General features: G+C 34.6%; 1 protein-coding gene across 1 annotated transcript in view; it reads left to right on the top strand.

Moving 5' to 3' along the window:
- Positions 1–6,479: 6,479 nt before the first annotated feature.
- Positions 6,480–26,776, top strand: part of LOC124368202 (cathepsin L-like proteinase) — a 42,823-nt gene continuing 22,526 nt past the window's right edge. The window contains exons 1-5 of the mRNA XM_046825481.1: positions 6,480–6,713; positions 8,167–8,316; positions 9,579–9,736; positions 12,306–12,401; positions 12,789–12,915. Coding sequence (XP_046681437.1) covers positions 6,659–6,713; positions 8,167–8,316; positions 9,579–9,736; positions 12,306–12,401; positions 12,789–12,915 — 586 coding nt within the window. The 5' untranslated portion in view covers positions 6,480–6,658. The remainder of the gene's footprint in view (positions 6,714–8,166; positions 8,317–9,578; positions 9,737–12,305; positions 12,402–12,788; positions 12,916–26,776) is intronic.

Here is a 26,776-nt window from a genome sequence, read left to right as displayed (position 1 = left end):
TCTATGAGAAGAGTTTGATAGAATGTTTTAAGTGAAGACAAGAGGTTACAAGTGAACTATATGAAATCATGGCATAAATCAAAGTGCTCTATTGTCATAATTTTTTTTTTTCTAGTTATGATAATTATTTTGAAACTTGTGTGCCAATATAATATTGGGCAAATTCTTTGGCTGTCATTTATGATCTTTTTAACTAAATCAAACAAACAAGGTTTTCATACAATACTGGCCCTTGGTGGTGGCTAGAACGTAACCAGGAAAATATTTTGGGAGGGAGTGGTTCAAAACAACTGATATTTTCCTGTAGTAGACAGAAAGTAAGGCTCCATTTTATTCCTTAAAAAGTTCTGTTCTCCTTGTTCTGTTTCTATGTTGAGGACAATCTTTCAGCAGTATATGTCAGTAATATTGAATTATAAATAATAATAATTGTTAACTAAAAAAGTAATTGAAAATTTGGGGGAGGTCCGGACCCATTTGCTGGCTACGTCCTTGGGTGGTGGTAGTACTAGAACAAATCTTCAGTCTGGCCAAGTGCAATGTTTTTTTCTGTTGTAAAAGTTTGCACAATTAAGCAGATCAAAGTAGTTAAAAAATCCCTCATTTAAATAATCACCCAAATTTCTGCTTCAAAGAAATATATTACTCTGTGGTTATTTCAAGGTTGAGTTAGGACCTAAGGGAGTTACATGGAGACATTTAATTGAATATTAATCTGCCACAACTGCATGGGTTGTCTCTGTTAAATCTTAGAGTCCCTAGTTGAGTTTATGTTCAAATCAACTGCTTTCTATGAAGAATACACAGAAAAAAATGGTTGTGACATTTTGATGTTCAGTACCAAGCAGATTGTCATGTGTCAAGGACTGCCACTCTCATGGTGCAGCATTGCCACTGAACTTACGGTGGTCACATCAAACGTTATGCTGTCTTGATGGTTGCAGTTTTACCTGATGCAGGATGGATTGTGGGACAAGAGCAGTTGCTGAACACTGAAGAAGGTCACATGATCCAGTGGCAGGGGCGGCCCGTGATATACGCGAACTACGCGGCCGCGGGTGGCGCCGCGAGGAGAGGGGCGCCGTGGGGGCACTGTGCACGTGCGCCCTGCACTGACTAATGCACCGCTACCCGATACACACGCCCCACCCCTTACGCGAGTGACATGGAACCGTCCGCATGACTCATATGTGTATTTCTGTTCGCAGTCTGAGTCTCCCAGTTACGTTACGGTCACTGTTAGCGCCGCTTCGCAAGCACCCTCGCCGTGACGGCTGTCTGTCTTACTATTTTATATAATTACATTGATGTGCGTTGTACTGTAGTAAGTTGTAAAATTAATGCCGTTTTTAATTAACACGAAATGTCGAGCAAGAAAAAAACATCTGGAGCATTTAACCGCAAAAGAAAGTTGCAGCAATCTAAAGAAGATGAAAAGCAGTGTAAAGCACTGCAAAGGTTTTTAACAAATCCACCATTATGTGGGAGTGCATCAATAAGCGTAGAGACAACCGAATTAGATCATGATGTTGACAATAATTTACCAATAACTGAATCTGAGGTTCTGCCTGGACCGTCAACCAGTCAATTCCATAGTTATCTAGCTACAGAAACACCATTTCCACCATCAAATATTGATTGTGACGATTATGTAGCCGCCACCAAAGTTGTGGATGATGATTTATTAGTTGATACAGTGATGTCATCGTCATCTTCATCTACGTCTGTTGTTACGCATAGTCAACAAGTCATTGAAATTGTAAGTTGACTTATTTAACTTACTTAGCATTTTTAGGAAAAATAGGTCCAGCAATAACCTCGGCCAACTTAGTTGGATTATTAATCATGAATATGATATGATTAGGCCTACCGTTTCAATATGGTGGCCGCAAACAAAAAACACACAAATGTTTAAGCCCTTATTTGACTTTTATTTAAACCAATTTTTATTTTATACCACCATAACATAGATAGGTGTAAAAGATGTTTCAAAAATGTTTACTATATTTTAGTTAAACCTAAATAGGAAGGCCTATTTATTATAGACTATAATAAAATATAGATATAAATATTGCATTAAATATTTGAAATCCTGAAAAGGGTAATTTAACAGAGTTATCACACATCATACATCTCTTGCGATTACACCACGATGCCAACTATAATGTTTTGTTTTGTCTTCCAGGAACCGAACAAGGACACAAACACATTACCTGTGATTTCAAATGATTGTGGGAAGTGGCCACCCAAAATAAATGACGAGGTACGGAAAGTGCTTGTTGAACGAGGGCCTCAGCAAGTCACTGACAAAGAGTTTCCTGCGGACAGTAAAGGTAGGAGATTTTCTTCAAATCATTACACAAGGAAGCTGTGCAACGGAGAACAAGTTCACAGAAATTGGGTACTATACTCAATATCGAAAAATGCAGCATTTTGTTTTCCTTGCAAACTGTTTGGAAACACGAATTCTCTTCTTGCTAGTGACCAAGGGTATTCTGACTGGCAAAACCTACACAAGACTTTGACCAGTCACGAGAAATCCTCTGCTCATGTTAAAAACTGTACGTTTTGGCGTGAGCTCTCTGTACGTTTAGGATTAAACAAAACTATTGATGAAGAACATGAAAGACTTATCCATGCTGAAACTGAACATTGGCACCAAGTCCTGAAACGATTACTGTGTATAGTACAGTTTTTGGGGACACAGGGGTTGGCCTTTCGAGGGAAAAAGGATGTTCTTTTTGAACGTAACAACGGAAACTTTTTAAAATTGGTAGAACACATAGCAAAGTTTGATGTTTTTATGGCTGAACATGTGAGAAGGATCAAATCAAAAGAAACACACGTTCATTATTTGAGCAAAAATATCCAGAGCGAGTTCATTCTGTTCTTATCAGCCAAGATCCAAGATAAAATCTTGCAAGACCTACAGCAAGCCACATATTATTCGATAATATTAGACTGCACTCCTGACGTTAGCCATACTGAGCAAATGACGTTTGTGATAAGATTTGTGAAGATTACTGAAAATGAAGATGTGGTAATTAAAGAACATTTTTTAGGTTTCATTCCTATTAAAGATTCATCAGGTGAAGGTCTCACAGAAGCATTATTGAAAGAACTAAAGGAACGAGGAATTCCTTTAAAAAACATGAGGGGTCAGGGCTATGATAATGGTTTGGCAATGAAGGGAAAGCATGTTGGAGTTCAGAATAGGATCCTTGATCTAAATCCTAGAGCATTTTGTGTTCCATGTGGAAACCACTCCCTGAACTTGGTAATTTTTTTTTTTTTTTTTTTTTTTTTTTTTTCCTTGGGGCGGCCTACTGCCATGCACTTAAGCCTCAAGGGCCTTTTGCGCACCCCGAAAACACCATTGTTAATTAACGATGCAGCTCTGTCTTGCAATAGTGCAGTAGACTGTTTCAGCACCATACAAGAAATATATAACTTTTTTTATAGTTCTACTCAAAGATGGAGTATTTTGCTGAAAAACGTTTTGAGTCTAACAGTCAAACCACTCTGCAACACTAGGTGGGAAAGTAGAATTGAGGCCCAATATTATTACCCTTGAGGTACCATATTGAAGAAGTATATGATGCATTATATGAAGCTTCTCAAGACAAGAACCTTGATGCATTTGGTAGACATACTGCCGCAGGACTAGTAAAAAAACTGCAAAGCTTCAAGTTTCTGTGTTGTATTGTAACTTGGCATGAGATCCTGTATAAAACAAAACATGGTTAGTAAACTGTTGCAAAAGGTCACAAATGATCTTCAAAGTTCAATAGATCTTCTTAAGAGTGTAAAATTATTTTTGGAAACTATGAGATCTGAAGAAGGACTAAACAGCGTCATTACTGATGCAAAGGAACTTGTAGAAAAAATTGATGTTGCAGGTGACTTTGAACAAGAAGAAACAGTTAGACCAAGAAGAGTTAAAAAACAATTTTCTTACGAGAGTGAAGATGAAGCTGCAAGTTCTGGTAAAGATTTGTTTAAAGTAAATTTCTTCTTTGTTGTGCTTGATAGAGCAATATCCTCATTAAAGGAGAGATTTGAACTGATGGAAAACCATAGTGAAGGTTTTAAATTTCTCTATGATATTGCTAGCTTAGAAAAAGCATGGAGTGAATCAGAGTTAAAGAAAGCCTGCAAACACCTTGAAACAGTTTTGAGCGGTGGTGATGGAGATGACAAACCAAAAGAATATGACATTAACGGAGATGAGCTGTTTGATGAGCTTCAAATCTTTGGACCAATGCTGCCCCCTACAAGTCACCCAGCTGGAGCGTTGTCTTTTATAACCAAACGTGGTTATGTGGATACTTTTCCAAATATTTTTGTAGCATTGAGAATCTTGTTAACGCTGCCAGTATCCGTGGCCAGTGGCGAAAGAAGTTTTTCCAAATTAAAACTGATAAAAACTTACCTACGATCAAATTTGAGGCAAGAACACTTAAGTGGTCTAGCAACCTTGGCGATTGAAAATGATGCCCTAAATGAAATGGAAACGGACATTCTACTGCAAGAGTTTTCAAAATTAAAAGCCAGACGAATTCCTTTTTAATTGCAACATGGAGTATCTTAATTGTAATTATTAGGCTATTATTTTTTAATTTGAATTGTCTGTAATACAACCTGACGTTTAACAATGACTTGTACACACAATATTGATTGTAGACGATTTTGTGTTTTCCATCATACATCACATAACTTAAACTTAATAATGTAATGTATCGTAATTGTAGTCTACAATGTGTCACTGTATTTGTAAATGAACACTGGTAAATAAACATAAACTCTGGTTTGTCAGCTATTTTTTTTTCTCCTAATTTGTTCCCCTTTGTTTACTATTTAGGTACAAGGTATGTGACATTTACCGTTCTACGGTGTAGTGTATGAAGGTTTATCGGGGGGGGGGGGGGGGCGCCAAAACTACTGTTTGCTTACACTATAAAATTAGCTAGGGCCGGCCCTGTCCAGTGGCATAATTTGAATTGAGAAGCCTAGACCCATCATCTCATATTTTATGTAAGTGGGTGTAGGGGGATATATTGACTCCTTATTTTTTAACATTGTGCATTGAAGCTCCAGAGAATTTGGTGACTGTGTATCAAATAACTGTGATAATTTGTTATACAGATTGGATAAAAAGATCTGTAATATCTTTATAATATTATAATGCCTTTGTCAATTCCTAAGTAATGCAAATGAAGGAAATTATTTATATATATATATATATATATATATATATATATATATACAATTTCAATAAACATTGAATCACAAAAAGTACTTGCTTCGCCGGGAGTCGAACCCGGATCTCTCACTTGCCGGGTGAATGTGCTACCATTACACCACAGAGCGCTTACTTTTTCCGATTCAATTATTTTGTATTTGGCCGTATCTGTCACATATGGGTTTAAATAAGCAAACTAACATATGATCGGAAGACCAAATACCTGTCAAACGACTTTTATTTACATTAAATTGTATAAGTGGCAAATAGCCTTATTTAATTTCAATAAACATTGAATCACAAAAAGTACTTGCTCCACCGGGAGTCGAACCCGGATCTCTCACTTGCCGGGTGAATGTGATTATAATAAATTACAATAAACATTCACCCGGCAAGTGAGAGATCCGGGTTCGACTCCCGGCGGAGCAAGTACTTTTTGTGATTCAATGTTTATTGAAATTAAATAAGGCTATTTGCCACTTATACAATTTAATGTATATATATATACACACACACTATGTTATTATCAATAAAACTAACCAAGTAGCACATAGTAATTTCTCTCCCTTTGTCTTACACAAGTGTCAGACCATTCTAGAATACCTCTAATCGAGTTCTATTGTAGTAAATACGAGTATGTCTAAAACTAAACGCATGCATGAGTGCACGAAAAAACTTGAATAGCAACAAAACTCTCAATGGAAATGATTATTACTTAAATATTGTTTTCAAGTATCACCAATTTGTTTGGGTTTAAGGGCTGGGTGGAAATAGCCTATACAAATTTATAATTCTTAAGTTAATTTTGTTTATGTTTCAAAAAAACAGAAACTTGCAGGTACATTTTGATTGTCAAAAATTATATCCGTCAGAGAATTTTATTATTATGTTTTTTAATATGATTTGGGAGAGCGATTTCCACTGTATACGCTACTGTGAATAGCATAACTTGGTGAATAATTAGCTCATTAGTCTTGACAATATAATTTGTTTTGTATTAGTTCAAGGCTGTAGCCAGGGATGTAGTTACAGTGTCATAAGTAGCATCTTCCGAGTTGGTTTTTTTCTGTCTACCCATACAACACATCTAGTTTACTGTATTCTTACTACTCTTATAAACTACAGGACCGATTCCATGGTACTACACAATAGTGCATATATCAGTTGATCAATCCATACCAACCACAGATCAAATGAGGAAAAGGACTAACCAACCACTGATCATATAAATATAACTGCTTATCTAGTGATCTGCTTTTGTTTCAGTCCAACCTACTAGATAAGTGGTTATAGTTTCTAATTTTTATATTACTTATTTTTTTAAATTTATAAATGTATATCCTACTGAGCAATTTGCTGTTAACTTTAGCCTGATTTTGACTGGTTGTGCTTTAAGTGTTTATAAAATATTCCAATATGTGGCTCTACTTATTTTTAATGTTTGCCTGCCTTAGGGCTCATCTCACATCAGGTAATTAACATAAAACTTACCAAGATTTTTCAATACCTGTTTGAATAAGTTACAGATTATTAAAATTCAACACAAACAGATCTCGACTCGAAGGACCATGTATAAGTTAGAGAGTGTGAATTATTGAAAATTAAAACATACAAATTTTATTCGGTTGTCAATGAATTGTTTAGAGATTAAAATGTAAAATAAAATAAGTTACAGAACAAAACATCTAGATGAAAACGAGGGTTCAGTAAGAAAAATAATAAGGGATTTTTATTGGAATGATGCCAACTCACCAATATTGTTTTCTCTTCATACCAAATACAACGGGGCAGAACAGCTAGCTCGGTCAGGGCTTCCAGGGGGTTGACCGATGTCCATAGGTATAGTTGTTTCATTGGAGTCACTGTTATCACTCCACAAAACAGTCACTGGTGTTGTAGTGGGACACATGTTTCACAGGATTCCATCTGTCTATTGCAAAGTAATAGGTTACAATCGAGAGGATCTTCAAAGCGACTCCAACACACAGTTGGACAAAAGGGATGGGACTCATACTTTGATGGAGAGAAAATGAAAAACCATTTTTAGGGAATTCTCTTCAGATAGCCAGGTAAACCACAAAATTTCCAAATCACAAAATTATCTTCCATTTGCTTGAAAAAAATGCATAGATAGCAACGAATAAAGGTGATGAACTTGCCATAGTTTGCAAGGAGCTTTCTCCTATCATAACTGAAAATGGTTGTGACAAAACAAACAAAAAGGTCGAATTCTCTAAATTCCAAATTATAATTTAGCAAACATGTTTTGTTGCAAATCTTTTAAAGGAGGTGGCGTTGCAATTTTTGCAAAATGCCACATCTCATTCAGTTCATTTGAAATTAAAAACATACCAGACAAAATTTTTGAAGCTGCAGGCATCAATTGAAAACAAATTTAGTCAAACTGTCTATCATGGGAGTTTACCGGTATACCGGTGGTACAAGAGGGATTTTGATACCCACACTCTTTAGTTAACGAGAAAATGAGACCACTCACGCTCTCAATCATGGCGAGATGAGTTCCAGGGTGGAACTACTGGCCGGGCCTCCACCAACGCTTCTTTAGCAGAAACAGATAGACAGACATAGATCTCGCTTCATAAGCTCACCAATATGAGAACTAACTACACATCGGACGACAGAACCAAAGTCCATCAAACCAGTTTATTGATTTTATAGTGGAATGCACCAAATTATTCTAAATGATAGAAATATTATTAAAAAGAATCTTATTCTAAGTAATGAAGCTTTTTGAATTTTTTGTAGGTTCTTATTAATTTTCAAATACAGATTAAAATTATTCACAAGATTAAATTACTTCAATTCACTAAATTATTGTAAGTTTTTGAATCATTAATTTATTACTCCCAAGAGATAGCATAGGTAAGTGTAGATCAAATTAAGGATATCAGATGATGTTTCAGCTGATGATGTCGATGTTGAGGATGTACCCAAGTGGCCGTCAGCATACATTGTGAGAGGAATGCTCCAGATCCCGTATGCTGAGATATCTGAACCGTTTGAAGCTTGGTATGACAATAGCCAAGGCTCAAGTAGGATAGACTATTATAATGGTAAGTCAGTTTGATACTGATTATGTATTAAATAGTAATTGTGTGAAGCTGTTTTATAGAAAATGTAAAGCATTATTTTTTACTACTTAGTATTTTTTTAAATTTATTCAGCGAATTATATCTTTTAGTACTAGAGAGTACAGTGTGTATTTTTATTTTCCTCTGTTTTTATCTTGAAAGAAAGTGTTTTTTTATTATACAAATTCTTATTATAATAACGTGTTTCAATCAATAAGAAGATATCACTTAAGAGAGAAAAATAGTTATTACAAAGAAAAGAAGAAATGTTTTGGTAGTTGAGCATAAAAATACAGGTATTGCAGTAGATAAAGTCAACAAATTAAATGAAGTATTATTTTTTAACTTAAGCCTCTTCTTTCATTGAAGGAGAAAAACAATAATAGCCTAATAAATATTAGCAGTACAATTTAACAAGCATTGACGTGTATACAATAATTAACAAACCTAATAATTAAATTTGAATAGGGTTAAAACCTTATCTTATTATAGTTAAGTACTAATAGCTTGTAGTTATTTATGGAGTATAAAGCATGGATTTCTATCCTCTTTTCCAGGATAACTTTAAATTAGGAATGTAACATTTTATGCAATAATTACTTGAGAGATAGGAGTAATGGTCTCAAAACTCAAAGTAACTGCCATAAATGAAATAACTTAATTGTAAATTAAAATTATATAAAGTTGGAGCTTTGATCTTATAATATACAGGGTTTGGCAAAAGTGTGGAAACGGCTGTATATCCCTGGTTCGGCATTCTCTATAAATACCAAATTCAGCACACTATAACAACTAAAAAAAAATGTGTCTTTTAATGACCTATGGAACTTGGTCTCTTTTTTCCAAAATGGGGGATATGGGGGTAACCCCAAAATTTCATATGGCACACCCCATCACGCGGTACCTCATTAGTAAGGTCTTGTTAAAAGAAGACAATATTAAGAAGACGCATAATATTTATATTTTTTTAATGAACATCTCCAACATGACAAAAATAAGGCTGTAAAATTATTTCTGGTTCAAAATTGTTTTATAGGGCAAAATCAAGATGGCATCCATTATAGCCTTAGCTTAAATTAGGAACAATTTTATTTTTCAATGTGGTGGGAATCGAAAAACTTATATGATAGTCATTACAATGACTGTATAAGCCTTTAAAAGTAAGTAACAACACTAAGGTAAAAACTCTTAAGGGTTTTTTGTGCACTGAAAAAGCCATATAAAACATACTTATATATTTGTAGGCACGGTTAAGACTTATCAACTCAGCAAAGATGGCAAGTTTGGTACCTACTACAAGTTGGAACCAGTGCTCACTACCATCAGATGTTTTAAAACCGAAGGCACCTTACACAAGAAAGTCCTGCCTCAGAGTATTCTACCTGACATGACAGGTTATAAAGTAAGTTTTAAGTTTCATTATTATATTAAATTTTGTTTAATTCATCTATTTTAATAGCATAGTATCTCACCCTGAACTTAGTAATGATAATTGAGAAGAGGAGTATCGTGTTGCTCCAGGATTCTTTGTTTAAACCTCATTGTTGACAGTAGAATATTTTTAAAACGTTAACAGGAATTCGGACATTTGATACCATTATATGTTGTAACAAATGAACACTATATTACAAGAACTGATATCTATAATTAATTTCCTTAAGTGCCAAACCTATGAAATAACACTAAGACTGTATGTAATCTAATACATGAAGACATTATGGTAATCAACACAACAAAAGTCATACTTTTTTGTGTAGAGAGAAAGGGACAAGAGTCCACCCATAGTCCTGAAAAGACCTTTGTGTACATTCTCCTTACTTGTTCAAGGAGAACTGACCATCCTTTTGCATAAAGAGAGACAAATATTTTAGATTGTCTTAGTATAAAGACCTTTCTCCAGGTTAAGGGTCTAATCCTCTTTTCCCAATATTTTACTAGAGCTTTGCTGAGGACAAAGCTACTCTACAGCCTGACTCTTGCCCTACCAGAAGGATTTCTGTGCCTATCTTGGCAGGGGTATTTGCCTTTTCATTCCCCAGAATGCCTTTATAGCCCGGCACCCAAATGAACGTAGCTTTATTCTTCTTTGCCAGTTCCACTAGTACATTCTTAGATTCTCTTACTGCTTTTGAGTCAAAGGAATAGGTATTGAGTGCCTCATTATCTGAAAATATTAAGTATTCTGCTCCTTTTGGATTCATTTGTATGAATTGAATTGAATCATAAATTATTTCCAAAAAATATTTACATGCTTGCAAATTTACTATTACATTTATATTATCTATTTACTATACTAGTTTAATGTTTACATAACAACATTGTACATAAAAATATTATACACATCAATTTAAAGTGGCCTAGGAAATGAGCCTACATGGGCAGAAGAGCCTGTGCGTAGGCTCAAGTTGCTTCCCTGGAGATTTTGGACAAATTGAATCTGGTGATTAATTATCATATAACATCAACACACACACACACACACACACACACACGCACGTGCGTGCGTATTTACATAATACGGTATTGAAATTTATTAGCGTAAATACTACAAATAGTTTAAAGGAAAGATTTAAAGAGAAGAAAAAAAGAATTAAGGAATGATGTATTTTAAAAAGTCAACCTGCAGAACAACCTAACACATTACTAGCAGATTTCTTTATGAAATAAAAATAATAAATGTATAAAATAGGAAAAGTCCATCTAGAAGCATCAGTGCTGTTGAAGGGGCAATAAGAGGGGGGAGGCAAGGTCAAAAGTCAGGTCCTTCTGTAGTCAGCCATGATAATTGCCTCGGCCTCCTCTGCACTGATAAGATACAGTCATTCATTCGAGCGTTTCTTATATGTATATATTGAAGGTGAGGTGAATATTTGGTTGTCTGGAAAGTATTTACAGATATTTCTATACACAAGATGGCATATATAAAGATAATTTGTAGATGAGAAGGATTTACTGATTTGCATTGATGCGACTCCAATATTCCGTGAATATCGTGTGTTATGAGAATATGAAGTTGTAGAGAAAAATGTTTAAAAATGTGAACAAGGAGTGTTTTAATTAAGATTTTTCGAATTGATAGAATGGCAGTTTCTTGATATAAAGTGTCAGTAGGATATCTCCTAGATTTTTTGAAACTGGCTTTTAAGATTGCCTTCTGAACCACTTGCAGTGGCTGTAAAAGAGTTTTATACGCTCCACCCCGGGCTATTATTCCAAACGAGAATGATTGGGTATAGGCGAAGTAAGCAAGTTTGATTTTTTTTTCATTTAAAATTTCACTTAAACGTTTAAACGCAAATATATATTTCCTTGCTCTCTTTCAATACTCTTTCCTACTGGCACATGATTTTATTGCCATGCCTTATGCTTGGCATGTTTTCCCAGGAGCACTGCTAATTTTGCTCCTGGCCCATATATACCAAACCCTGCTGTTGAGTCTAGAGTGATCCATCTGCATAATACTGGAGAACCTCTTTAGAAGGGCAGAGCTCCTTTTTACTCCATTTATCTCTATTTTCAACAGAGACGAAATAGGGTTTTTCAAACGAGTATTTCTTAACCATACTCTTTGAAATGTAAGTTATCATGTCATCCTCAAGGAATTCCTGTGTTATTATCATGTGTCCTTCTGAGGATGTAAACTTAATCATCATTTTACTCAGAAGCTTCATTAATCCAGTCTTCTTCACCTCCTGTCTCAGAGGAGTGTATCCCAACACCTCTTCAAGTGCCAGAGTTGGACAGGAGCTCATTGCCCTGTTGAGGCTTACGGAAGCTAACCTTTCAATACTAACATCATGTATTCAAATAAATTTGAATTACATTACTTAAAATAAAACTATTTAAGAATATTTTAGTTTTATATATATTTTTGTTAATTTTTATTACAATAATACATTTGCTCCAACAATAAATTAAAATAGGTGAGTAAATTATTCAATTTTAATGTAAAGAAATGTTGATTTTGACAGTTCAAGGGGGAAGCAGAAATGAGAGGTGTAAAGGCAGAGAAGTGGGAGCGAGTGTCGGTGTCCGATACTGTATTCACTGTCTATCTCTTTTGGAAGGTAAACTTTCATTAAATACGATTTCTCATCATTCACTAATCACACAAATGTCGTTTACTTACCACTTCTGCTATATTATTGTAAGAGTTCATGTGTTTTACAATAAACTTGATATAAAAATTTCATATTAACTTAAACATAAATATGTTCATAAGTGTAATTTATAATCCTTTGGCTTTTTAAGGTATCGCATCCTTAAAAAAGCGTTTTACATCAGAAAATGTATTTATTGTTTATAATATTAACAGACACTTTAATAATAACAAAATTATATTACATTTCTATACTCTATCCTATTGAGATTTTATTTTTATACTGTAACTTATAACTTTTACTTATTATATAGATATACATTACATTAATATATTTCATTTTTTTTATTTACAGAAGGAAGCAAGCACCAAAGTTATCATACCATTACGTTATGAACAGAAAGGGACAGACCATCATTACATGGACTTTGAATATTTTTCAGCTACTGCTCCGACTCCTACAATATTTCAAGTTGAAGACAGTAAGTGACTTTTTCTTTGAAAACATGAATAAGTTGTTGCTTTATGACCAACGACAAAACAGAATCACAACCAAACTTATCCTAAGCTGTAATTTTTTGTCAGGCTAGTGTAATGACTCATTTCATACGCCCATCTCACATTCATTTCAATACTTAGGCCTAATTTAATTTAGAAATTTATTAGTAATAATAATTAAGGAATAATTATTTATAAATTGTCTCAAATTTAAATACAAACAATAATAAATACACAATTAAATATATCAAAATTAATCAAAATTCACCTTATTACATATAAAATTCAAAAGTTATAAAAGTGAACTAAAGTCAGTGATACAGTGTGCAGGGATGATTGTTGAAGAGTGAAGAGAGCAGATTTGAAAGGTGAAGAGGAGAGAGGGATCTGAAAGAAGTGAAGCAAGATTATTATTATAAAGAAACTGGTTACATTTATTCAGCAGTATTTGAAAGGTTACTTTATTAAATTCTTATTATCACTGAAGTACAAAGAAGCAGAAGACAGACATTGGGTGAGAAATTCCTTTTAAGTTTACTAGTGATTCATTGGAAGAACATAAAACCCAGGAACATTCGATTTGGCTAATAATTCAATTTTAATATAATTAAAATTTAACAACAATTATTTTTCAAAATTACAATATCTTTTATAAAATAAAATACCCAATATTTCTATTTCATTAAGCCAGCACGACCACCCTTCCCTAAAATTTAAGAACTGTATTTAAAAATTTACCATTATTATTGTATCCTCCATCTTGTTGCAAAATTCAAACTTGTATGTCAATTAATTTATTATCATTAAGTTCACATTTATATCATACTGAGTTATTTGTTATTTCTAGCTATAATCATCAGAATACAAATTAAGTTTAACTATTTATTTAAAGTAATAATAGTAGTAGGACATTACAAAATTGGCGTCCAACGTAGTGGCTTAATGAAATATTTATAATCTTTGATTTGAGACAATTTTCTAGATCGTAACAATAGCCTAGACATAAGTACTGTACGTAGTTAGTTGTCATTTATTCATATTGTCTGTCAATAGGCTATAGGTTATTTAATAACTCACTATATAAACATTTAATTAACAATACATTAGTCCTGTAATATTATTCTATCTTTTATCGCAATTAATGTCCCGTGATTTTAATTTAAGATACCCTAAACGGTACCCATTCCCAACAGATAATATGGAAAATAACCAAGTGCTAAACGTAAACAAAGACGCCATTAATCACGGTATCGAAGACGAAAGCGAACAGAGAGAAGAAGCAGAACAAACTCCCACAATTCCTCGCGCTAACCAAGTCAACATTCTCACAGCGGTCGACAACCAATCACGGATGAATGAAAACAGTGCTACCAACACCTACGCGGCAAATTTCCCTGATTCCCTGCAGAGACGTGAAGATGGAGCTACTGCGCCTCCCACACTAAACGTAGTTGAACATTCTCATTATACTCAATCAGTTGATGCCATTGGCAGTGACAGGCCAAATAAACAAACCGCTGACGAATCCCAATCGACAGCTCTTCATGCTATCATGAACGGTTTAAAACAACTTAATGAAAATTTGATTAACACTAAATCTGAGTTAAACGAAAACCTAAACGCAAAAATAAACGAAATAAGTGATTGTATTTCTAAAACTAAAATCGAACTTAGCCATGAAATCAAATCTTGTAGGGAGACACTCGAGGCACAAATTAATGAACTGCGGGATAATCAAACTGAATTCCGAAATGAATTGAACGCTATAAGGGACAATCAAGATCAATTCCGTGAAAAAATAGACCTGAAAATTAAAGAATCCACTGACAGCATTAGAGGAGAATTAAATCATAGTTTTGAAGAACATAAGGCATTTGTAAACCAACAGATGAATAACCAACAATCCAAGATATTAGAATCGGTACAAAACAAAAATCAAACTCTAGAAAATAAAATTGCTTTTGAAATAAAAAATGCTATAGACCAAGTACGACATGAAAACGCGGAAACAAATAAAATACAAATCAAAACCATTATAAATGAAATTCAACCACAAATCCAAAACAATCATGATAGAATAAACAATCTAGCCGAGTGTATTAATAAATATGAATGTGAATTAGAAAATATAAAATCTAAATCTCAAATTGAGACGAAACCATGTGAACCATTGCAAGTCATTTGTACCGGAGGAGATTCTGTAGACAGACAAGTGCCAAAATTCAACGGACGTTCTATCAGTCCAATGGAATTTTTACAAAAAATTAGAAGGTATTACGAAAAAAATATAGGTCGTGTGCAACTCACACACACATCTAACACTGAACATCTCATTGACATATTAGAAAGTAGTCTCGAAGGTCACGCGTCACGATGGTTCCAATTAATAAAACACGATATTAAAAGCTGGGAGGATTTTGCACAAGAATTTACTACGAAATATTGGAGTCGTGATGTGCAACGCGGCATACGTGCAAAAATAGAATCAGAACATTACAAGAATAATGGAACATTGACTCGTGCTGAATACTTCACCGAGCGTGTTATCACACTACAATCGATTACCCCACCGATAACCGAAGAAGAAATCGTCACCATTTTATCGGAACGGTTTGAACAAATTATTCAGGACAGCCGGAGCTGTCCAAAACATTAACACCATTAAAGAGTTTGAATGATTACTACAACGAGAAGACATCCGAGACGGCCCAAAACGGAACAAAATAATTTCATCCCAAAATCACAATTCATCTGGTTATAAGCCAATACACCAGAAACCTCACCAATCCCCAGTCACACCACATAATAACATTGAACAAAGAGCATATCAGCCAAGGAATCAATATCACGGACAAAATCAACATTATAATGATCGAAACCAACATAACAAAAACTATTACCACCCATACAACAGTCGTAATGATAATGAATTCAAGAGTAAGACACAACCATACAAAGACCACTACCAAAATCGACAGAATACTCACTACTACCCAGGAAACGATAGACATTACCCCACCACAGAACAGGCACAAGTATGCACTATCGTGCGGCAGGGAGAAAATGCTCGAAATCTACCTTCTAGTACCGGCAACGACCGCAGCGAAGACGTTCCAGCGGCGGGAAACGGCTGCGCGCTGTAGAACGGAACCGAGGAAACATCGCACCAGAAATAAAATACGAAACTACAGCGCTAGAAAATAACGACCTCGGATATTTAAATCAGAATTATTCTTCAAACTATAACCCTAGTAGTGAATTTCAAGTTAACAACATAATATGTGATAAAGATTTCCTTTTTGAGGAAAAAATAGAACATCCACTAATAACTAATCCTATACAAATAAGATGTCCAGAAATTAACATCAAAATTAATAATGTAGAAACTAATGCCTTAATTGATTCCGGATCATCTATTACTTGTTTGTCAGAGTCTTGGTTTATGGACAACCAACAATCATTAAAGCCATTTGAAGAACTGCCCCTAGCCAATACTACCATTAAAACTGCTATTGGAAACATTTCAAAACGAATCAACAGAGTCATATATGTACCTGTCACAGTAGCTGACGAGACTACTCACATACAATTCCTTATAGTACCGCATCTTGTCAAACCAGTGATTTTAGGAATGGATATGCTAGTATTATGGAAAGCAGAGCTAAACTTTAATAATAATACAATAAATATGAAAATAAACAATACAAATGTTATAATGAAGTTTGTAATGGCAATAAATGAAGGGCACTTATGTGAAATCACCACTCAACAAGGCGTTATGCTTATGGAAGATTTTAATGACTCAATGTCAACATTTAATGAGTATGGCACTATGAAACAATGGGAAGATAACAAGATTAATAATGAGAATAATGATTACATTGATACACAACACAATATATCATCCAAAGATAATATGTCGGTGGAAGATATAATGAAAACTCTAAGCCCTAATAACTACATAAATGAAGAACAAAAACAATGTTTGATCAATCTACTATACCGATATAGGGACGTTTTCTCAGACAAACCCGGATGTTGCACTAAATATGAACATGAATTAAATATAGAAAATCCTAAAAATTTTAAATCATTAACCTATCCAGTACCTCAAGCATACCAAGACGCTGTACAAGCTGAGATTCAACGCATGGAGAACCTTAACATAATCGAGAGAAGCAAAAGTACCTACGTAAATGCTATCATCCCAGTAATTAAAAAGTCTGGAGAAATTCGATTGTGTTTAGATGCCCGCAAAATAAACGCAATAATTAAACCAGATTTCGAATGTAACCGCAGTGTTAGCGAAATTCTGAGTAAATGTAGAAACGCGAAATTCATAAGCAGTGTAGACTTAACGGCTTCATATTGGCAAATCCCACTTACTAAAACTTCGCGTCAATACACCGCATTCCAATTTAGAGGCAAGACCTACCAGTACAAAGTCACACCATTTGGAATTTCTACCTCCCAAGCTGCACTAGTAAGAGCTCTTGATAACGTGTTTGATGATGAGATAGAAGCTTTCACAGCAATTTACGTTGATGACATATGTATCATTTCCCCCGATTTCAATACACATCTACAACACCTAGAATACATATTCAAAAAGCTAGCTGAAGCCAATATGACAATAAACTTTGAAAAATCTCAATTCTGTAAAGATTCTGTACCATTCCTAGGTTTTACTCTAACAAATGAAGGTCTTCGTATGGATAACAGTAAGATTGAACCAATTCTAAACTTCCCAACTCCCAGAAGTCGTACACAATTAAAAGCATTCCTCGGATGTATCAATTATTACAATAAATTTATTCATAAATTCTCTGAAACAGTCCAGCCACTATTACGGCTAACGTCAAAGAAGGTTAAATTTCATTGGACTAGAGATGATGATACAACATTCAACAAAATTAAACAGCTGTTCATAAAAACTAACACTCTAACACACCCCGATCCATCCAAAGAATTCTACTTACAGACCGATGCGTCCGAATTTGCAATTGGCGGACATCTATATCAAATAAAAGAAAATAACGAAAAAGCCGCAATTATGTTCATATCACGCACATTACAACCAGCAGAACAGCGTTTCACCACAACCGAAAAGGAATTATTGGCTATAATCCACTGCCTACAGAAGTGTCGATACATTGTTATGGGCGTTAAATTAACAGTAATTACAGATAACCACGCCTTAACCTTTTTGAAAACCTGCCGTTTGCTAAACAATAGATTAGCAAGATGGATATTGGCTATACAAGAGTACGACTTTAAAATAATCCATTGCAAAGGGACGGACAACATTACTGCTGACACTCTCAGTCGTATATCCCCACAACACATGTCAAGCGATGCAAACAACCTCACTGAGTTATCTATTCATTACATCGAGAGAATTCCCGACCAACATCTACAAGATCAACTCCGAAACTTACCTCAGCTTCAACATCAAGACCCTAAACTACAACCACTTATAGAAATCTTACAGTCACCTATGGAAACAAATAAATTTCAACAATTATATACTAATTATCGTTTATATGACAACACTTTACTACAAAAATTTAAGGGCAAATGGCTTATAGTCATCCCAGAATCAGTAATTAAACCACTAACTAATACTAGAATGCCATCTCTATTATCTACACTGCGGTGCAAAAAAATGTTTCCTGTTACTGCGTGAAAATTTTATTTTCAAGAATATGCATCGAACAATCAGGCAACTGTTATCATCATGTGATAAATGTCAGCGCTGCAAAATCAACAACCATCCACTCAACAGTCAAGCCAAAGGAGTTAAATGCAGAGAGAAGAATGACCAGTTAGCAGTTGACATCATAGGTCCCTTACCGACTAGTGTAGGAAATACAAAATACATGTTAATTGTTATTGACATATTTACCAAATTCGTTAAACTTTATCCACTGCAAAGAGCAACAACCAGAAGTATATTACATAAATTATTTCAAGATCACTTTCCTAATTACGGTTTTCCTAAACGAATTCAATCAGATAACGGAACCCAATTTAAAAGTAACGAATGGATCAGGAAATTTGAATCCCACGGCATACAATTAATATACAGTCCAGTGTATCACCCCAGTTTTAATTTGGCAGAACGGCCAATTAGAGAAATAAAGCGCTGTCTCAGAACATATTGTTCACAGAATCATAAGAGATGGGTGAAATATGTACCTGTTATAAATGAATGTCTTAATGAAATTTACCATGAATCAACTGGATTCACACCAAACGAACTACAGTTTGGAACAAGAAATATCAGATTTTGGGAAAAATATGTATCAAACCCTCTAGCTGAAGAAGTACCAATCGAACACAAACTACTGATTGCAAGACGTAAACTTGAAGAAAGTAGAAAGAAGAGATCTGATAAGATAAATGAAAAGAGAAAACCAGTTTCTCTCCAAATTAATGACCAAGTATTGGTAAAGTCCCATCACCTTTCTAAAGCTATAGCTGGTGAAACATCAAAATTATTTGAAGTGTACGAAGGACCATTCATAATTCAAGAAATCCTCGGGAAATCGACCTACCAAATTTCTGATTTATCCCAAGAGCATGTATATGGACCTTATCATATATCCTCTTTGAAGCCATATAAAAAACTCGGTCAACAACGCTACAGAAGATACTGAAGTTGACGCGTTGGGACCTGTGTGAAATTAATACTATTTCCCCAAATAAACAGTGCAACTATACACCCAGTGACATAGACACTTTTAATCAATACTATATAAACATTTTCCTATCAGGAGGGGATAATAATTTGTTAGTGGAAAGTATACCGCTATTCGGTAACACAATTCATTAAAATGTGTATTTCAAAAAAAAAAAAACTATGTATGTCCTTTGACATTGAGTTAATATTTGCCATTGATCTAATGTTTTCTCTATTGTTTGTTTATTGTATACTAAGAAACTTGTAACTTTGTTCGTTGGCTTAGCTTAAATACTACCTAACCCTAATGTTAATTTTGTTCTCCTTTTTCCCTATTGTTGTTTGTTAATTAATTTTATTAAATAGTATGTATGATCATCAATTAAATTTCACTCATTTAATGTGGTTCATCCTTCTCTTTAAGTATCACACATCTATATGGGATATTCCGGAATCATCTATTACTTGTTTGTCAGAGTCTTGGTTTATGGACAACCAACAATCATTAAAGCCATTTGAAGAACTGCCCCTAGCCAATACTACCATTAAAACTGCTATTGGAAAACATTTCAAAACGAATCAACAGAGTCATATATGTACCTGTCACAGTAGCTGACGAGACTACTCACATACAATTCCTTATAGTAACCGCATCTTGTCAAACCAGTGATTTTAGAATGGATATGCTAGTATTATGGAAAGCAGAGCTAAACTTTAATAATAATACAATAAATATGAAAATAAACAATACAAATGGTTATAATGAAGTTTGTAATGGCAATAAATGAAGGGCACACTTATGGTGAATCACCACTCAACAAGGCGTTATGCTTATGGAAGATTTTAATGACTCAATGTCAACATTTAATGTGAGTATGGCACTATGAAACAATGGGAAGATAACAAGATTAAGAGTAATGAGTAATAAATGATTACATTGAGTACACAACACAATATATCATCCAAAGATAATATGTCGGTGGAAGATATAATGAAAACTCTAAGCCCTAATAACTACATAAATGAAGAACAAAAACAATGTTTGAATGATTCAATCCTACTATACCGATATAGGGACGTTTTCTCAGACAAACCCGGATGTTGCACTAAATATGAACATGAATTAAAATATAGAAAATCCTAAAAATTTTAAATCATTTAACCTATCCAGTAGCCTCAAGCATACCAAGACGCTGTAGACAAGCTGAGATTCAACGCATGGTGAGAACCTTAACATAATCGAGAGATAGCAAAAGTACCTACGTAAATGCTATCATCCCAGTAATTAAAAAGTCTGGAGAAATTCGATTGTGTTTAGATGCCCGCAAAATAAACGCAATAATTAAACCAGATTTTGCGAATGTAAAACCGCAGTGTTAGCGAAATTCTCTGAGTAAATGTAGGGTTTTTAACGCGAAATTTCATAAGCAGTGTAGACTTAAACGGCTTCATATATGGCAAATCCCACTTACTAAAACTTCGCGTCAATACACAGCATTCCAATTTAGAGGGCAAGACCTACCAGTACAAAGGTCACACCATTTGGAATTTTCTACCTCCCAAGCCTGCACTAGTAAGAGCTCTTGATAACGTGTTTGATGATGAGATAGAAGCTTTCACAGCAATTTACGTTGATGACATATGTATCATTTCCCCGCGATTTCAATACAACATCTACAACACCTAGAATACATATTCAAAAAGCTAGCTGAAGCCAATATGACAATAAACTTTGAAAAAATCTCAATTCTGTAAAGATTCTGTACCATTCCTAGGTTTTACTCTAACAAAATGAAGGTCTTCGTATGGATAACAGTAAGATTGAACCAAATTCTAAAGACTTCCCAAACTCCCCAGAAGTCGTACACAATTAAAAGCATTCGCTCTCGGATGTATCAATTATTACCAATAATATTTATTCATAAGAGAGAATCTTCTCTGAAACAGTCCAGCCACTATTACGGCTAACGTCAAAGAAGGTTAAATTTCATTGGACTAGAGATGATGATACAACATTTCAACAAAATTAATGAAACAGCTGTTCATAAAAACTAAACACTCTAACACACCCCGATCCATCCAAAGAATTCTACTTACAGACCGATGCGTCCGAATTTGCAATTGGCGGACATCTATATCAAATAAAAGAAATAACGAAAAAGCCGCAATTATGTTCATATCACGCACATTACAACCAGCAGAACAGCGTTTCACCACAACCGAAAAGGAATTATTGGCTATAATCCACTGCCCTAACAGAAGTGTCGATACATTGTTATGGGCGTTTAAAATTAACAGTAAATTACAGATAACCTCACGCCTTAACCTTTTTGAAAACCTGCCGTTTGCTAAACAATAGATTAGCAAGATGGATATTGGCTATACAAGAGTACGACTTTAAAATAATCCATTGCAAAGGGACGGACAACATTACTGCTGACACTGTCTCAGTCGTAATATCCCCACAACACATGTCAAGCGATGCAAACAACCTCACTGAGTTATCTATTCATTACATCGAGAGAATTCCCGACCAACATCTACAAGATCAACTCCGAAACTTACCTCAGCTTTCAACATCAAGACCCTTAAACTACAACCACTTATAGAAATCTTACAGTCACCTATGGAAACAAATAAATTTCAACAATTATATACTAATTTATCGTTTATATGACAACACTTTAGACTACAAAAATTAAGGGCCAAATGGCTTATAGTCATCCCAGAATCAGTAATATTAAACCACTAACTAGATACTAGAATGCCATCTCTATTATCTACATGCGGTGCAAAAAATGTTTCCTGTTACTACTACTTGCAGTTGAAAAATTTTATTGTTTCAAGAATATGCATCGAACAATCAGGCAACTGTTAATCATCATGTGATATAAATGTCAGCGCTGACCGGCCAAAATCAACAAACCATCCACTCAACAGTCAAGCCAAAGGAGTTAAATGCAGAGAGAAAGATATGACCAGTTAGCAGTTTGACATCATAGGTCCCTTACCGACTAGTGTTAGGAAATACAAAATACATGTTAATTGTTATTGACATATTTACCAAATTCGTTAAACTGATTATCCACTGCAAAGAGCAACAACCAGAAGTATATTACATAAATTAATTTCAAGATCACTTTCCTAATTACGGTTTTCCTAAACGAATTCAATCAGATTTAAACGGAACCCAAATTGTTAAAAGTAACGAATAGGATCAGGAAATTTTGAATCCCACGGCATACAATTAATATACAGTCCAGTGTATCACCCCAGTTTTAATTTGGCAGAACGGCCAATTAGAGAAATAAAGCGCTGTCCCTCGAGAACATATTGTTCACAGAATCATAAGAGATGGGTGAAATATTGTACCTGTTATAAATGAATGTCTTAATGAAATTTACCATGAATCAACTGGATTCACACCAAACGAACTACAGTTTGGAACAAGAAAATATCGATTTTGGGAAAAATATGTATCAAACCCTCTAGCTGAAGAAGTACCAATCGATACACAAAACTACTGATTGCAATAGACGTAAACTTGAAGAAAGTAGAAAGAAGAGATCTGATAAGATAAATGAAAAGAGAAAACCAGTTTCTCTCCAAATTAATGACCAAGTATTGGGTAAAGTCCCATCACCTTTCTAAAGCTATAGCTGGTGAAACATCAAAATTATTTGAAGTGTTACGGTAGAAGGGGGGGGGGGGGGGGGGGGGGGGGGGGGGGGATGGCGGGGGATTGAGAGGGGGGTGGGGAGGGGGGGGGGGGGGGGGGGGGGACCATTCATAATTCAAGAAATCCTCGGGAAATCGACCTACCAAATTTCTGATTTATCCCAAGAGCATGTATATGGACTCATTATCATATAGATCCTCTTTGAAGCCATATAAAAACTTAACTCGGTCAACAACTGCTACAGAAGATACTGAAGTTTGACGCGTTGGGACCTGTGTGAAATTAATACTATTTCCCCAAATAAACAGTGCAACTATACACCCAGTGACATAGACACTTTTAATCAATACTGATATAAACAAAAAAAATATTTTCCTATCAGCGAGGGGATAATTAATTTTGTTAGTGGAAAGTATATAACCGCTATTCGGTACACAATTCATTAAATGTGTATTTCAATGAAAAAAAAACTATGTCCTTATGACATTGAGTTAATATTTGGCCCATTGATCTAATGTTTCTCTATTGTTTGTTTATTGTTATACTAAGAAACTTGTAACTTTGTTCTGTTGGCTTAGCTTGTAAATACTACCTAACCCTAATGTTAATTTTGTTCTCCTTTTTCCCTATTGTTTGTTTGTTAATTAAATTTATTATAATAGTAATGTATGATATCTCATCAATTAATTCACTCATTTAGATGTGGTTCATCCTTCTCTTTAAGTATCACACATTATATGTATTCCGGATCATCTATTACTTGTTTGTCAGAGTCTTGGTTTTATGGACAATCTCCAACAATCATTAAAGCCATTTGAAGAACTGCCCCTAGCCCACAATACTACCATTAAAACTGCTATTGGAAACATTTCAAAACACGAATCAACAGAGTCATTATATGTACCTGTCACAGTAGCTGACGAGACTACTCACATACAATTCCTTATAGTACCGCATCTTGTCAAACCAGTGATTTTTAGGAATGGATATGCTAGTATTATGGAAAGCAGAGCTAAACTTTAATAATAATACAATAAGATATGAAAATAAACAATACAAATGTTATAATGAAGTTTTGTAATGGCAATAAATGAAGGGCACTTATGTGAAATCACCACTCAACAAGGCGTTATGCTTATGGAAGATTTTAATGACTCAATGTCAACATTTAATGAGTATGGCACTATGAAAACAATGGGGAAGATAACAAGATTAATAATGAGAATAATGATTACATTGATACACAACACAAATATATCATCCAAAGATAATATGTCCGTGGAAGATATAATTGAAAACTCTAAGCCCTAATAACTACATAAAATGAATTGAAACCAAAAACAATGTTTGGATCAATCTACTATACCGATATAGGGACGTTTTTCTCAGACAAAACCCGGATGTTGCACTAAATATATGAACATGAATTAAATATAGAAAATCCTAAAAATTTTAAATCATTAACCTATATCCAGTACCTCAAAGCATACCAAGACGCTGTACAAAGCTGAGATTCCAACGCATGGAGAACTTAACATAATCGAGAGAAGCAAAAGTACCTTAACGTAAATGCTATCATCCCAGTAATTTAAAAAGTCTGGAGAAATTCGATTGTGTTTAGATGCCCGCAAAAATAAACGCAATAATTAAACCAGATTTCTCGAATGTAACCGCAGTGTTAGCGATATTCTGAGTAAATGTAAGAAACGCGAAATTCATAAGCAGTGTAGACTTAACGGCTTCGATATTGGCAATATCCCACTTACTAAAACTTCGCGTCAATACAACCGCATTCCAATTTAGAGGCAAGACCTACCAGTTACAAAGTCACACCATTGGAATTTTCTACCTCCCAAGCTGCACTAGTAAGAGCTCTTGATATAACGTGTTTTTGATGATGAGATAGAAGCTTTCACAGCAATTTACGTTGATGACATATGTCTATTTCCCCCGATTTCAATACACATCTACAACACCTAGAATACATATTCAAAAAGCTAGCTGAAGCCATAGATATGACAATAAACTTTGAAAATATCTCAATTCTGTAAAGATTCTGTACCATTCCTAGGTTTTACTCTAACAAATGAAGGTCTTCGTATGGATTAACAAGTAAGATTGAACCAATTCTAAAACTTCCCAACTCCCAGAAGTCGTACACAATTAAAAGCATTCCTCGGATGTATCAATTGAATTACAATAAATTTTATTCATAAATTCTCTGAAACAGTCCAGCCACTATTACGGCTAACGTCAAAAAAAGAAGGTTAAATTTCATTGGACTAGAGATGATGATACAACATTCAACAAAATTAAACACTTGTTCATAAAAACTAACACTCTAACACACCCCGATCCATCCAAAAGAATTCTACTTACAGACCGATGCGTTCACCGAATTTGCAATTGGCGGACATCTATATCAAGATAAAAGAAAATAACGAAAAAAGCCGCAATTATGTTCATATCACGCACATTACAACCAGCAGAACAGCGTTTCACCACAACCGAAAAGGAATTATTGGCTATAATCCACTGCCTACAGAAGTGTCGATACATTGTTATGGGCGTTAAATTAACAGTAATTACAGAATAACCACGCCTTAACCTTTTTGAAAAAAACCTGCCCGTTTGCTAAACAATAGATTAGCAAGATGGATATTGGCTATACAAGAGTACGACTTTAAAATAATCCATTGCAAAGGGACGGACAAACATTACTGCTGACACTCTCAGTCCCCCCCACCCCCCCCCGTATATCCTCCACAACACATGTTCAAGCGATGCAAACAACCTCACTGAGTTATCTATTCATTACATCCGAGAGAATTCCACCGACCAACATCTTACAAGATCAATTCTCCGAAACTTATACCTCAGCTTCAACATATCAAGACCCTAAACTACAAACCACTTATAGAAATCTTACAGTCACCTATGGAAACAAATAAATTTCAACAATTATATACTAATTATCGTTTATATGACAACACTTTACTACAAAAATTTAAGGGCAAATGGCTTATAGTCATCCCCCAGAATCAGTAATTATAAACCACTAAACTAATACTCATAGAATGCATCTCTATTATCTACACTGCGGTGCAAAAAAAATGTTTCCTGTTACTGCGTGGAAAATTTTATTTTCAAGAATATGCTATCGAACAATCAGGCAACTGTTATGTTCATCATGTGATAAATGTCAGCGCTGTCAAAATCAACAACCATCCACTCAACAGTCAAGCCAAAGGAGTTAAATGGCAGAGAGAAGAATGACCAGTTAGCAGTTGACATCATAGGTCCCTTACCGACTAGTGTAGGAAATACAAAATACATGTTAATTGTTATTGACATATTTTACCAAATTCGTTAAACTTTATCCACTGCAAAAGAGCAACAACCAGAAGTATATTACATAAATTATTTCAAGATCACTTTCCTAATTACGGTTTTTCCTAACAATCGAATTCAATCAGATAACGGA

This window comes from Homalodisca vitripennis, chromosome 1 (assembly GCF_021130785.1).
Source record: "Homalodisca vitripennis isolate AUS2020 chromosome 1, UT_GWSS_2.1, whole genome shotgun sequence".
Classification (NCBI taxonomy): Eukaryota; Metazoa; Arthropoda; class Insecta; order Hemiptera; family Cicadellidae; genus Homalodisca; species Homalodisca vitripennis.
This window is presented reverse-complemented; position numbering and strand designations above follow the sequence as displayed.